General features: G+C 46.7%; 2 protein-coding genes across 2 annotated transcripts in view; both read right to left on the bottom strand.

Moving 5' to 3' along the window:
* The window catches only part of ATP10B (ATPase phospholipid transporting 10B (putative)), a 443,815-nt gene that overhangs the window by 393,854 nt on the left and 33,518 nt on the right, over positions 1–16,443 (bottom strand). The window lies entirely within an intron of this gene.
* Positions 2–16,443, bottom strand: part of LOC146810791 (uncharacterized) — a 72,354-nt gene continuing 55,912 nt past the window's right edge. The window contains exon 3 of the mRNA XM_085614997.1: positions 2–178. Coding sequence (XP_085471123.1) covers positions 2–178 — 177 coding nt within the window. The remainder of the gene's footprint in view (positions 179–16,443) is intronic.

Raw genomic sequence — 16,443 nt, forward strand, 5'->3', positions numbered from 1 at the left:
CTTAGAAAGGTACATTTTCAACCAGGCAAGACAGCAAGTTGGTGAAACCATGGATGAGTTTTTCAAAAGACTTGAAAGCCTCATCTAGCACTGCAAGTACAGTGAATTCAATGACAAAGAAGCCATGTGTCTCAGAGGCATCAATGGTTGCCATTCCGATTCGTTCAGATGATGCATGCTGAGAGAGACAGTCAGTCTAGAAAAGATACTCATGGCTGCCTGAGAGGAAGAATGTGCAGATCGACAGGCTGCTGATATGAAAGCTGGAACAGCCCAGACCAAATCAGTGTTGATCATGAAATGTAAGCAAAAACGCAAAGTGGAGGCCCAGAAGACAATGTTTCTGAAGAAAAAGATATTGTGTTACCTATGTGGATTAACATTTCCAAATTAAGGTAAAAGTCCCACTATTGAACAGATATGCAAAGGCTGTGGGAAATAAAACCTTTTCATAACAGTCTGCAAAGCAAAAGAGAAACTAAGTGTGTCACAACGAGAAGAGAAAATGGGTGCCAGAATGTCCAAAAGCATTCTAGCCATGCCCACAAAGCCAAACAGCAACATCAATTAAGGCAAATAGAGACTAAACAAAGATGACTGTCATCAAATTCTTCTTCCAAAGGCTCTTCAACTTCATCATAGAGCAACAGTGATGAAGACAGTTGTGCAATGGTGATGTTGACCGCAGAACAATGTGCACATGTAGGATTGGCTGCTTACAAAGAACACAAGTCAAAGAGAGATCGTCACATGATACAACCAAACTTATTTGGCTAGTGCCCCAAGATCATGCTAAAGGTACATGGCTGCCCTATATAGACAGTGGTGCATCGATTAATATCATGCCAGAAGAAAAATACAACGTACTGCCTCTTATAACCCAGCTAACGCCATCCAAAAAAAAGGTGTACACATGGGCTGCTACTATGCCATTGTAAACCTATGGGTCATTTGTAGCGACCAGGAGACGTAGGAACAGGGCAGTACAAGCACCAATCCATGTCCTCCAAGGTACTTCATCGAGTGCATGTCTACTCAGTTTCAGCACTGCTGTAGACATGGAACTGATATCCATCAACTACAACCTCAATGTACATTCTGAAACAGCAAGTCAATTCCCATCTTCATTTATTGAACTAGGGAAACTCAAGACAATGAAGGTACAGCTTCACATTAATGAGCACATTCATCCTGTTGCTCAGGGACACAGTCGGATTGCTTTTCATTTACAGAAAGCCGTTGAGAAAGAGCTAGAAATATTGTTAAAGCAGGACATAATCGAGTGTTCTACTGGTCTGATGCCATCGGTTTCACCAATAGTGGTAGTAGCTAAAAAAGGAGAGTGGAGGTGCAGTGCGTCTTTGTGTTGATATGCGTAAAGAAAACAAAGCAGTCAAGAGAGAAAGACATCCAGGTCCACCACACATAGCGGACATGAGTACACAACTGAATGGCGCCAAAATCTTCTCCTGTCTTGACTTGAACATAGGATACCATTAACTCGAGCTAGAAGAGAACTGCAGGTACATTACTAGTTTTTCAACTCATTCAGATACATAAGACTCCGCTTTGGTGCGACATCAGCTGCAGAAATCTTTCAGGATGTCTTTTGCCGAGTAATTCAACCTGTTACACATGTTTTTAACTACAATGATGCTATACTAGTGTTTGGGGCCACACAAAAGGAGCATGGCAAAGCTCTTACGGAAGTATACCGCCTGCTGGCTGGTGCAAGTCTCATGTTAAATGTAGAACAGTGTGTGAGTTTCACAAAAACAAACTCAAATTGTTTGGGCAGATTTTCTCAGAAGGGGGAATGATGTCTGACCCTGAAAAAACTACAAGCATTGTCATCCACTTGTCCCCTGCAAGATGTCACCATGCTGCGATCCTTTTTCGACATGGCCAGCTGTTGCTCCAGATACATTTGTCAATTTGCCACAGTCAGTGCCCCATTAAGAGAGTTGACAAAGAAGAATATTCTCTTCCAGTAGTACTCTGAATGTGACAGAAGTTTCAAGAAAATCAAGCACGCAATTAAAAATGCAACTGAAATGGCTTATTTTGATCCAGAGTTACACACCGAGATCACAGTAGACGCAAGCCCGGTGGAGTTGGGCTCAATCGATGCTCAACACAATGGACATCCAAATGCTCAGAGACACATTGAGGCCTTTACTAGAAGAAGTCTATCTCAGATAGAACATGCCTGTTCTCAGCCAGAAAAAAGAGAGCCTGGCTGTAGTGTGGCTTGAGGACATTTTCATGTGTTTCTGTACAGAAAGCATTTCACCCATGTCACTGACCACCCGGTGTTGCTCACCATTTTTGGAAATCCAAAAGACAAGCTGGCCCCTTGTACCGAGAGATGGGGGTTGCGATTGCCAAGAGTATGATTACACTATTGTGCATAAGCTGGGGAAGGATCAAACCCTGCTGATTACTGCTTACGAGTGGCGTTACAGCTTCACAGTGCAATGTCTAAAGCGGCTGAAGAATATGTCAATTTCATAGTTAAGCCCAGCACCCCTAAAGCTGTATCCATTGAGCAGATCATTGCGGCTATCAAAAGAGACATGCTCACACTGAAGGATATCATTGCAATGCAATCAGGGAGAAAGCATACTCAAACTCTCACAGATGACGTTGTATATCAAAAATTCAAAAGTGTGCAGGAAAAACATGGTCACTCAACAAGGCATTATACTAAGAGGTTCGAGAATGGTCATATCTGAGAGCTTGAAGCAACAAATCATTGAACTGGCACATGAAGGACATCATGGCACTTAAGCCACCAAGAGAGTCCTCGGAGACAGAGTGTGGTTTCCTCACCTTGATGAACGATACAAGAAGGAATTGAAAGCATGTCACCTATGTAACCGCTTATCTACCATGACACCACAGCATCCTCTTAATCCGTCTGACCACAAGCATGGGAGAAAATTGCAGTTGATTTCTTTGGACCCTTAAACAGTGGCCATCATCTCATGGTAGTTATTGATGAGTACTCATCTTTTCCCATAGTCGAAGACTTACCATCGACCACCCATGACAAAGTCATTAAGAGGCTGCATGATATTTTCGCAGCATGGGTTGTTCCCTCCATTCCCAAACCTGGCTATGGTCCACCCTTCAATAGCAAAGAGTTTAAGGACTTTTTTAGTTGCCTGAAAGTCAAACATTCAAAAATACCTCTCTGGCCACAGGCATAAGGTGATGTTGAACGATTTATGGTCGCTCTGAAGAAGGTGGTTCAGCACACTGCGCTAGAAGGAATCTATCTCAAGTCAGCCTTCTGTCCAGCCCTTTGTGCCTATCGGTCAACTCCCCATTCTACAACAGGTGGAAGCCCTGCCACCTTGTTGTTTGGGAGAGCCATTGGGACAAAGCTACTACAATGGACCACAAACCGAGTAATAGACACTGATGAGTTTCATGTCACGGACACTTCTTGCATGAGCAAGATGAAGTTCTATGCAGATAAATGCAGGTGTGCCCGGTACACGAATTATGAAGAAGGAGACTAGGTCCTAGTCAAACAAAAACGGAAAAGCAAGACTGAAGCTCTGTTTGATGCTGATCAATTGAGAGCTGTGGCAAGTAAAGGATATATGGTGACCACTCAACATCCAGGAAAGTCCATTATCACAGATTTGTCCCATTTCAAGAATCTTCCTCAGTGTTTGTCGGCTCCATACATCACGAGTGAGACAAGTCCACCTGAATGCCCAAGTCAAGCATCTGAGTCTACATCTACGATGGCAGTGCAACTCCTTCACCGATCTGGAAAATTGCTGCAAGCACCTCAATGACTCATTGAGGAACTATAATGTAAATATGTTGTCCATACTTTTTATTTAACAAAAGGGGAGATGTAGTGTTGTATGATCATGTGCAGTAGGACCCGTGTGGTCTTTGCTGGACTCCTTACAAAGTTACGTAGTCAGTTGGGAGGTATCTGGGTGTGGTCAATAACGTTTATGACGTAGTGCGTTCAGTTAACAGTTGCATGCCAAAGAATAAAGACGTATGTTACAGAGTTGTGCGTGTGTGGCATGGTCATTTGTGTGCTCCAGAGGTGGTAGGACACAAAAGTCTAGTGTGCACATAGTGCTGCAAAGCAAATAAAAGCACATATCTCGGCCAGTACTGTAGTTCCAAGCGCTTGATTTCGTCTTCTGGTGCCTTCGGCTTTCATCTCTTGAACACGGTCACAGAATCAGCTACTCCAGGATGTGTCATTAGAAGGTCAAAAGAAAGAGCCTGCAACTTCCTGAATAACAATTAATTAGAATCAATACGAAATTAGAGGAAGAGATTAGGGGGGATGTGTGCAGAGTGAAGCACATTTAGATTTCATCGAGCTGCGTCCCGCGGTGCAATCAACGGGGATCGCATTAATTGTGCCTGAGCTGCAGTCTGCCAGCATCCTGCAAGGATGCAGGAAGTAGGTAGGCCTATTGTACTGGGCTCTCGGGATGTGTGGTGGGCACATGTCCATGCTGCTGGAAGCTGCCTGCTGGTGCATTAGGATAAGGATGCAATAAGTGAATGGCAGCATGGACGAACAGACAGTGCATGGCACACAAGGGCTTTTCATCATCAACTAGAAGCAGTGACTTGGGAGGACACGCACGAAAGCAGAGGCGAGGGTAAGAATAAACACTGCTGTGCTAAACGCCAAAACCCCACCGAGAGAGGAACGTACCTTCGAGTCAAAAATACCCGGTACACGGCGGCATTGCTCTTGCTTTTATATACGGTCATTGTTTGGCATAGAGGAGCTCTCGCGTGTGACCTCTTAGCAGGTGTCACATTGGTTTTGTAAAGTGCCGGTGCTTCTAAGGTGCAAACAGGCCTGTCAAAATCTCTTGTGGGGCCCGGATCACAAATTGTGTGCGGGGGTCCCTCTCTGATTTTCTAGTAACACACGCATTTTATACACAGCAGTCGAAGTGCATCAAAAAAGTATGGGAACTGTGATGCTGCGCGCAAGGGGTGGGGGATTGAGCGTGGGGGGAGTGGTCAAAGGTGTGGCTAAAAAACAAAATGTTCTGTAGCTTTTTCGGTCCTTCACCTTCTGGTAACTACACATAAAATAACGTACCTTCATATAAAATAACGCACAGCTTTTAAAGGAAATTAAATACAAAGTATGTTAATCCGTTTGAAATGCCCTATCATACATTACGAAACCTTAATTAGTTAATGCACTGCACCAGAGAGCCACAGAATTGAATCCTGGTTGGTGCAGTGGAGAATAGGGACTTGTGTATGGTTAGTGCTACAAGGTCCCAGTCTGTGACAGAAAGCACTGTGAACATGTAAGTCTTTATATTAAACTTGCATTGCACACAGTAGAAGATCGACTGCTACAAAATGCACAACGAAGAGGAGGAGATTATGACATGCATGGCTTTTGGCCAGTTTGAAAAAGTGTATTTATGTTTAAATGCGTTTACTGAAGCTTCCATCAAAATAAGTCCGCTTTCTTGGGAAGGGAAAAACGCTGACTTATCTCCCCGCCAATCAATCCTGCCTGATATTCCCACAGCAGGACAGGCAGAGCACGTGTTCTTCACCCCACAGAGATAAAGCCATATTGAGGGGATCGGTGGCCTTTATGAACACTAGAGGCCAGACGTGTTCCTCCTTCCCTCCGATTTTTGAGGGCACCTATTTATCACACACACCTGTGAACCCACCCTTCACTCTCCAGTTTTGAATAATTACACGTCTTTTCATGCTGGCTACAGATTAGGTAAACACTCCTGTCTATAAGTGTCCAGAGGCGAGAGTCCCTGCAGGGGTGAAGTGAGACTGCTCTCTGTGCTGCTGATATAGAGGCCAGCTGAGATCTTCAAAGTCTTCAAACTCATGGATTTACCCCAAACTACATCCTTTCAGAGGGGTGAATGACATGCGACTGGCTCAGCCCCAGCCTAAATTAAACAGAGAAGCTTACCATGTCACAGGCTCCACCTGTCCGTCATTAATCAGACAAGTTGCTAACTTCACCACAGCCCCAACAGGGTCTCAGCTCGTGTCCTCTTCGCTCCCCCACACCACTACTTATGCCCCGGTGTGCACCTTCCATGCTATGCTGTAGATGGCTCCAAAGTGCAACATGTGTGATCAAAGATCGTGGATGGTGACCAAAATAATTATGAGACTATTTCAGTTTTGGGATGCAACCAAAATGAAATGAAGAAGATATTGCTTTATTAGGTCTGGTTTTTAGGAGCGCAGATGTCAAAAAGACCTCGGCTTACAATATCCATAAAGTGGGCTATATAGGTCCACTTCTTCCAACCACTAGTTTTGTTTCACCTATAGGCTTGAGAGATTGCCAATCACCTCTTGGCCCAGCCCTGTAGACTGTTTGCCTTTCACCTAAAGCTACTGGCAATTGGATATACCTTACCATGTCAATCTGGTGCTGACTTTGAACTGCATGATGGACTATTTAACACATCTAGCCCTCTGTCATGTTCTTGCTGGGTCTGTACTATGTATATTGCTCTAATGTACTGATGCTGAATGCATTAGCGCATTAAATCCACACCCATTGGCTTTCAATGCTGTTTTTTCTTAATGTGAGATTCATGGATAGAAGGGAAGCATCAGTTTTGAAGAAGAATCTTAAACCATGCCATTCTGGGGTAATCTCCCTACCAACCTGGGCCCAGCCGAAAGATTGCAAAAGTGGGAATTTTACTAGTTGTGTGTGTCAATTTCTTTCTTTCTTTCTTTGGATGAATTACATTTAAATGTCATGTGGTGAAGAATGTAAACCGGTCCTTAAATATATGTGTACAGCTCAGCTGCACTGCAACACCCAGTCTCTTGCTCTGACATTCTGTGTGGATGTTGAGTGTGGGTATGCATGGCGGATATCTGGCACATCTATAGTAGCAAAACGTCTTGTGTGGTGAGTGTATGATTTCTGGGACCAAAGAGCTCGATTTTGGTTGGACTGCCCCTGGTTTAGCATGGCAAAAGTCAGGGGGGTTGATAAAGCTTCCCCAGGCAGTGGAAGTGTATTTTCCAGAACCTAAAGGGTGAAGACCCAGAGAGCGAACTAACAGCTGGGGCCCAGAAGCCCTTTTATAATAATCCACATTTGTAAAGCACGAACAATCACTCGTAAGGGTCTCTAGGCGCTGGGGGCCGTTGGCAAGATTAAGCAAGCTATTGCCCAGAGTCACATGGTGCTGGGCTAATCTGCTGCCGGCGCCGGGGATCGAACCGTGATCCCCAGATTCCGGAGTCAGTCACCCTGGCTGCGGCGCCACACCTTTTCTACCAGTGGCTCACAAACAGGGTCTGACAGATAATGAAGCTCTGGGTCATAGTGTTTTTACCAAGATCACAGAGTATTAGTCAACCGTAGGGGCAGGATTATGAAGTCAACGTAATTTAGTACCAAAGTAGGCAGATTTGAACATTCAACCAAATCTTTAAATAGTCCAGGCACATCAATACAGAGGTAGAGTAGCCGACAGCTCACTTCCTGGAGGAAAATGGAAGACACGGCTAGCAGGGCACCCCGATCTCTGCTGCGGCCTGTGTCCATGGGAATGAGAATGCTTGCTCCTCCGTTTATCCTTTCTCTCTTGGCGGAGCAAGAAACTGGTAAGCATCGGTTATTTCTGCTGCAGTAGCATGAGCATGGTTCGGGATAGGAAAGAGTCTTGGTCACTCACGCACCATATCTGCATGCCCTCCTCCACCTAGAAGGATGTCATAGGACAGGGTTCTGCTTCCAAATCTACCCCCTGGTACCATAGGTGCAGCAGCTCCGGGGTGGCATAGAGGGAGCAGCCTGGCTTACAGTCCAGGGTGGGGAGAGTCAAAACATTACAATAGCAGAGGCAGGTAGAGGACTGGGCTCTCTAAGGAGTTCAGGATGAATGCACGTGCAAAACACAAGGTACCCTCATTTGTTACCTCACGCAAGGGGCCCCCCAATATTGAATTAGATACCTAAATACGTGGCCCATGATCGCAAAATGGGACAGTTTTGAACTTGTATAGACACGCTGTACAAGTGCTTTGCGAGGTATAGGAGAGTGCATAGATTACAGCTTGCTGCAGGCAATGTTTGTTTTAATCAACAGAAAATATCGGCCCAGTAGAGCAGAAAACAGTTCCACAAACAGCTAAAAAGAAATGACCCACACACTGACCTTTCAGACCGGCCCACCGGGCACTGCCTAATTCCGAGCCTGCCTCACACACACATATGCAGGCACACACAAGTGCTTCCATTGCTCAAAAAACAGGGACAGCAGGTCATCGGCAGTCCAGGCCTCCGCCCCTGATAGAAAAGAAACAGCTGTGAAAAATTCCAATGTACAAACAGAACAGGAAGCACGTGCATCACTGGTGCAGGTTGCTCTCCTTCAAAGAACAGGTACAATTTTGTCATGGGCCCTAGTGCAAAGAACGAAATGGGCCACCTGGCTGCTGTTTCAATTATAAAATATACCAATAATCAGAGTTCAGTGGCCTCTCAGTCCTCTCGGGCATGGTGCCACTGCACTTGCTGCACCAATGAAAGCTATGCCTCTGCGGTGGATGTGCCGTGGCACATTTACGTTCATAACAGGTTCCATGTGGGTATCATCAGTGCAAAGCTGCTACCTCCTACAACAAGTGCAGCAGTAGCAACAGAAGAACTAGACCCCAGTGCTCACAAAATATATATGCATACCTGCCAACTCACATGGTGCCATAGTGTGACACATTGTATCGGCTCCCATCAAATGGTCTCCCGGTGAGGAGCCGATATCACATGCTGGCAGGGAAAACAAGCTGAGAAACACTGTAAATAATGGGTTTCCAGCTGGCTTTCCGTGGTTTTGAACTGCAGATGTTCATTAAGGGGCGGCATAACACCCCAGGACATTGGCAACAGCATCAGCAAGCTTTTTATTTGGGGGGGGGGGGGGGGGGGGGAGCAGGCTTGGGGGTGAGTTTCAAAAATGTCTCGTAGGTTATTTCTCGGCACAAGGCCCAGCCCCCTTCAAGGCCCCGCAACTCATCACACGGTGAAACTGTTCTTTAAGTTAGCACGTATGTGTTCAGCAGCTCAGTACGAGCAGTGTAAACAGCACGTGCCACACAGGTGGGGGTGGCCAGGCCGGACTGGTAACAGAAACCAGCCCTCGCAATTCCGCTCGACAAGTCCCTGGGGGGATTAGTTGCTACTGAAACGTGTGAAGCACCGCTGCCGCTTTTGTTACAGGGGGTCGATATTGCAGCACTGCTGCAAAACCGGCCCCCAATAACAAAACTTACCCCCTCCACCCCGGTCAAAAAACGGCCCCCACCCTTCCGTCCCACCGGGATAACACCCGGTGCCTGCTACAGCCTGAACGGCCCTGGCGGTGGCTGAGGTTGCACACACCCAAAGAAGAAGCATGGCCTCTGCACTAACAGTGCCAGTTGCCATCCCTCACAGATCAGGTATCACACAGAAAAGGGGAGTTTTCACTTTGACGGCTAACAAAGTTACACTATGGGAAGTAACCGTCTGTATGCACGCACACCTCTCTGAGTAATGAATGAGTGAGGGTGGGGTCGAATGAAACATGTTTTTAGGTCTCGCCTGGCGAACGCAGCGTGAAGCGCTGCTGTCGCCAGCGAGATCTATTGTTGCTGATTTGCCTCGGAAGTGGGACAGGAGATGGGCACGCGCAGGCTTTTGGCGGATTGGAGCCTGTGTACACGCTTACAGCCACGCGTCGTGCACATCTCCTGTCCCCCTTCCCTCGCAAGCCAGCATGCAGTTTCACTTTCGCTTTTTTTTTTTAAACTCCGCTCCGCTCAGGAAACAAACCACTGGACGAATGGAGAATCCCCCACTCACCCAGTCTGCGGGGGGAATCCTCCTGAACGGCGACTGGCCGCTCTTCACCCGGGCCCCCTCCTGGGACCCGGGACTTCTGCTCCCGCACTTCCTCTCTGGCGCCGGGGCTCCCTCTTCACCACGGGAGCCCCGGAAGGGGACAGGCGCTGTCTTCACCGGCTGCACGCGCCGCCACTGGGCACGCGAAAGTGACCGGTACCGCGCATGCCCTACAGACCAAATGTTAGCACCTGGTCAGCAAGCCAGTTCCCTCCTGCGTGGCACCCACCGAACCGGAGAGTATACAGCTGAGAAAGTGTTCATGCCTAGCAGTAGCTTCACAGCCAATTAGCGTTTAGAAGTTCCACGCACGCACCGGGATTGGCTGAGATGCCGAGAAAGCTCCAGTCATAGATCGTTTTACATACTACAACTCTCTCACACTCAAGGGGCGTACAGAATATGTCCAGCAATCGGATTTGCTTTCATGCAACCCGGAAACACAGAATTTTACGAACCTATATATTTCTTAAAAAGATCAACAAGCAATAGGTCTTGCATTATTAAAGTTTGAGGTATTGGCATTGCTAAATAATGCAACACCAATAGCTCAAACTTTAATAATGCGAGACCTATTGCATTGCAAATGCTTTTTTTTTTAGGTCTGGCCTGAGCCAGCGCTTTAGCGATGCTCTGGCGAGAGCTATAGAAAGCGGGATTTTGAAGTGCAAGCTAGTGCTTTCCAGGCCGCCAACTACAGTGCATGTGCGCCGGGCGCGCGCACCATTTGGCAGCCTGCTGATCACTTTCGCGGCCGCTTTGATGTTCTCAGTGATCCGCGCGGCCACTGAGAACATCAAAGCGGCCGCGAAAGTGCTCACCATATGCCAGCCTTCCCTGAGTTGCTTTAGCACTCACGCCCCCCCCTTCCATGTTCTTTTGTGTCTGCAGTTACTTTATCATGTTTTTAAATTTTGTTAGCTTTTCATTTTTTCCTCACCCACCGAGCTGATAGTTACTTGGAGATGAAAACAAAGCTTTCCTGACATTTATTCCTCATGTTTTTACTCGCTTTTAGCTGCTTTCATATGAGTAGCCTCCCAACCCCTATTACTCCCGCCCACTGTTACCCCCTTCCCCCCGCATTGCTCCAGGAACAATGAATTGCTGTCTGAAACGAACATTGTAAATAATTGAAGGAAAGTTGGTCCATCATAAAGTTCTCGCGGCAAGGCATCGCGTTAATCCTTTAAAGTAAGCTGCAGCAAAATTGTAATTTTTGTCCCTAAAAATGCATGCGCATCCTCCAAATAAAAACTCACGTAGCATGTATGTTTTAAATGTATTTCTCTCATTGTCTGAAATAGTTACTGTACTTCCGGGAACTACAACCCTAATACCGGTTTTGTTACGTTCTGACTGCTTATTTCTCAGGGTCTATGTTCCCTACTGCTGGAGGTTCCTGGGAAAGCACCACAGCCCGTGCAAACTCTGCCAGCAGCAGGAAGCACATTTATTACAGTTTTTGACGCTACTCTCGCAGCTGAAATATGACGTGGGTAGTACAATTTAGACAAGAGAGATGGAGTGCGACAGATTTGTGATGTGTGCACGTTTTGTTGGCTGAACGGGTGAGGCTACCATCTCCTACTCAATGGCACCCATTTCCGCCGCCTACTCTGATTGTTCTCACTGCCTCCTGCAGTAACCTCTTAGCTCGTTCACGCTATGTAACTCTGCCAGCAGCATGAAGCACATTTGTTACAGTTTTTGACGCTACTCTGGCAGCTGAAATGTGACGTGGGTAGTACAATTTAGACAAGAGAGATGGAGTGCGACAGATTTGTGATGTGTGCACGTTTTGTTGGCTTAACGGGTGAGGCTACCCTCTCCTACTCAATGGCACCCATTTCCGCCGCCTACTTTGATTGTTCTCACTGCCTCCTGCAGTAACCTCTTAGCTCGTTCACGCTATGTCAAGTGGCTTTGTAATTGATTAATAGTTTGTTGATGTAGTTGTGTCTTAGGAGCCAGGACATAACTTCGATGCAAAAGCATGACATAAAACCGTTGTTCACACTTTGCCAGGAAGGACTTCGCAACTGCTTCCCCAAGTTGAGTCCTGTAGACATCCTGGCATCGGTATTAGCAGGATGAAGAAGAGGCTACGCAATCAAACACTGTATTTCCCTTGGCGTGCACCACTTCTGGAATAATGCAAAGATGCGTTTAGCAACACAAAACCTTGCTTGATCTCACACGTTGCCTGCTGCAAGAAATGTTTATCCACTCACACGCTTGTCACTTGACACTAGCAAAGAGCAGTAGTCTCTCCTGCGGATATCTGTATTGGCATAGGCAATATGTGTCGCTTTCGGGACCTTATAAGTATTTAGTTATGCAGCACAATATCCTTGGTGCAACAACATTAACTGTTGCATGGCTAAACACTTACAAGGTCCCAAAAGCGAGACCTATTGGCTATGCCAATGCTTGTTTTTTTTGCAGTTTTATATAGTGCGAACTCGGCCCAAAGGTATTGGAGCGGTTCACATGAGCACCAGTTACATTACACAAGCACACATTCATTTTTTGGTAGGTACGGGGAGACTAAATGATTTCCCCAGAATCACAGGCTGTTGAGCCTACGGCAAGACTTGAACCTGGTTCCCCTGTTCCAAAGTCAGCAGCTCTGGCCGTTAGGCCACATTCTCTCCCCTCACCTGCTTGGCTACTGGCTTGGGCGGCGGAGTGTACTTACGCTATTCACATATGTAGCAGACAATTGTTTCCATTTGACTAGTCCACTAGAAATCATAGTCTCTCGGGAAAGATTTGCTGACAGTATTTCATGGCGTTAGGAGCGCGTCCGTGGCAGAGGACAGCGCCTGCATCCCTGACAGGGCAGCGCGTCACTGAAACAGATGCCACGGCTCTCAGCCAGCGCAGGGGATGGGGGGGGGGGGTGCTCCCATCGTGCCCGCAGCAGGCACTGGGCGAACACGCAGCGAATGTCAGGCGTAGAAGCTGCTCTGTGAGCAAGAGAAGCTAAACTGGCTTGTTCACGCGCCCAACGCGAGCGGACAGACCTCTGAAAGGTCACATGTGTGCAGGTTTCAAGAGCACCGGAAGCTGCACCATCGAGCTCTCTTATCGCCGGCGCAGGCTCTGAAGAGACACCAGGCTTGCGGCGAGCATAACGCGTCCATCCCCGTCATATTTCGGAGTAAGGGGCCTCCACGAGGATCCGAGCGAATTTCTTAAAGGTTTCATACTCTGAAAGTACATTGGGGCTGGGCTTGGGAGGAGTCAGTCGCAGGCTCTCTGGCTGTACCGAACTGGCCAATCGGGGCCCCTGATCTGTGCTGGATTTCACTTCTTCAGGACAGTTTACGTTTGATCATTTTTAACACCAGCTCCTGAAAACAGGCTCGATGAAGACGAACCGAAGAAAATTATAGGCCAATATACTTGTGTAGGGCGAGCCAAGTTTCTGCCATCGAAAAACAGGCATAATATGGTTTTAAAAGCACATCCATTCCATCGCTATTGATCCCCTACTGCTCCTGAGATTTAAATAAGTGATTTTACCGACGAGTAGACGCCAGAGATGGTTTTTCTCTACGCACTACTGTCAAGGGACTCGTCGCTTCCAGATGTGCTGTCTCCTGGGTTGTCGCTGTGGCTGCCTCTGTACACACGCGCGTGCCAGGAACCTGCACAGCCAATGATTGACAGGCGTTCCTTAGCCGGCAGGAGTGCCCCCCCCCCCCCACCCCACTACGAAGCATGCCTTGTATTTTTAGTTGTGCGAGTTTAAATCTTTTATATTTTTTGTGGAGTGTTAATCCACTTCCATTCATTAAATATTTAAAGGTTGCACGGCACTCCGTCTAGTAAAGTTATCAAGGTCAAAGGTCATGTGATATGAGGTCAAAAGCGGTCAGGTGTCTAGCATACCTTTAGTGTCTTCGTTTTGATAGGGTGGGCCCGGTTGGGTGAGACGAAGAAGCTTTGTACATGGAGGAGACATGTGCAGTCGCTCCTCTTTGCTGGAGGTGAAGGTTCATGCGCCTGGCCACTGTCTGTGATAAGTTGATGCTACGGGATAGCCCATTGGCTGGCAGGAAGAAGTTTCTGTTGACCTAAGGTATATCGAGAGTGGTCTACAGCCAATTGGCACGGGGCGTGGGGTGGGTGGGAGGCAAGCAGGACCTCAGACTGAGGACTTTGCCAACCAGTGTGCATGGCAAGAGACCAGCTGCTGCGCAGTGGTCGTCCACCCGCTGCCATGGGTGGAAGTGGAGCCTTCCACCGTCCCAAAAAGTTACTTCTGCAGTACTTTAAAAACGTCAGCTAATGGGCGGAATACATCATCCTCAGATGTACTAGAAAGCGACTCGAAATTGCTTGGAATTTTAAACTGGTAAATACTTGTTTAATTGGGAGAGTAAAACCTCAAAAAAACTAACAGCCAGATATAGTCATAAAAATGCGCCTGTAAGCGATAGACACTAAAAAAGGAGAGTGTTAGTTATAATTAACACATCTGCATAATACCAAGAGGAGTGAGGAAATATCAATAACACCAAATTGGGAAATTCATAGACTCAAAATTCTTATTTTAAATGATTCACTTCAAGAATATTTTTGAAAGAAAAAGGTAGCCAGACATGTTTTGTCCATTATTTCCCAATTCAATAACTGGCCCTCTCCCAGAAGGTGGCGGCATTCACTTCAGTCATTAGGTATCTTAAAAGCAAGTATTGTCCAACAGGGGGCAGCATAGCACTCGGCGGTGTTGTGTTAATTCCTTTGACTCTTCTGTCTTGTAACCTCACTAGGTGCATGTAACTTTACCTGGTAAGGGCTGGGAGGCAATGACGTGAGTGCGCGTGCTCCATGTTGGCTCTGGTCGCCCAGCACTGCCTGGGGCAGGAAGGTAAGGCAGGCGGGTAACTTTCAGAGATGGTACTGTCCTGTCCGGAGGTAGAGCCTTTCTCTGCATCGCTGAAACAGGAGCACTAGAATGACACGGTTTCCACCTGGCTCTCTGCCTCTGGACTGCTCTTTCCTGACGACTGAGAAACTCAATTAGTTTAATAAACACAAAGAACAAGCTAAACATGTTAGCAGCAGATAGAACCCCGTGAGTACATAAACTGCTGGGGCGAGAACATACATCGAAAGCTAAAGAAATGCAAGGTCATGTGCTGTGAAAGTTAGGTTTTTAAAGCAGCCGCGCCACCTTCAAGACGTCTATTGTATTTCTTGAAGTACTTGCTCATTCCCCACTCGGCATTAGCATGTCATTCCGATAACCTCAAATGCGCAGCAGAACTAAAAGTCCCTTACACAGCAATTATAGGGGCTTGTACTGTGAAGTCACCTTAGATAAACCCCAGACAGGGCCGCGTTGATTCCTCGTTTATATTCCGCTGAGTCACAGCTCCTCCTGGAGAGGAAAGTGTGCCACGCGCTGTGACATTACACAGTGATGGATATAAAGAGAGCTAATGGAGGGTGAGGCGCGAGAGGGGAAAGAGGGAGCTAGAAAGCACGATTTCAAAGGAAGGGCGATTCAGGAGAGGAATCACAAGACAAAGAACGTTTGCGTAGGGAGGTTGGGAGAACTCCAGGGAGGGACATGTGGACAGATGGTGGATAGCCGGTCCAGTACAAGATGAGGAGAGGGGAGCACTTTAAAGAAAAGAAGGAGCGAGAAACGAGGATATCCAGAAAAGGAAAACAGAATATAAGAAAGGAAAATAACAAAAAAGAGGAGCAGCAGTGAAAAGACAGAGATGAGCAGAGGAAAGGCTGAAGAGAACTAGTAGAAAGAAAAATAGGAGACGCGAGTGTAACTCGGAGAAAGAAGAGAGACAGAAAAATGAAGACAAGGAAGATTAGAAGGCAGAGGACACAAAGAGTACAACGATTCAAAACGTAAAGAGGAGGAGACAGAAATGACAAACAGACAGTGGCACACAGGAAAAGAAGGCCGCTGAAGGGCAGTACGAGTGTCTGCGGTGAACAGTAGATACTGGAACTAACTGGAGGCATTATACCATGATATGACATCTAGAAATGCGAAAACATTCTGAACGTTTTTCTGGAAACATGGAATAGGAATTGCCTCAGCATGAGATTGGCTTTCATAAGAGATCGGGGGTCCACCTAGAAGCCAGGGAACTGAGGCGCATCAGTTCTTGGATGTCCTGTTGGATCATTGGCTACGCTGCCAGCCCTTGGTTCAGGTAACATCAATAAACTTGCAGAACGCAGAACCCTAAACAGATAGAGGATGTGAGGTTGGTGTGGCGTCAACAAATAGCAGCGGGTGGGGTTCCTGCAATCTCATTCAAGCTTGGCCTAGTACTTTGCCAGTTCTCCTGTAAGACAATGAAATTAATGTATTGAGGAATGTATGTGACCTTAACAAACTTGCACTTTGACTCTCTGTCCTTGCTGGACTATCATACATTTTTAGGCGTTTTACTTTCATGCCCATAGTCCAGAAAAAATATATATCAGAGAGTCAAAAAATGTTCTTGGGACAGTAATGTTTCTGTCCAAAAATAGTCTATTCT

This window comes from Triturus cristatus, chromosome 7 (assembly GCF_964204655.1).
Source record: "Triturus cristatus chromosome 7, aTriCri1.1, whole genome shotgun sequence".
Classification (NCBI taxonomy): Eukaryota; Metazoa; Chordata; class Amphibia; order Caudata; family Salamandridae; genus Triturus; species Triturus cristatus.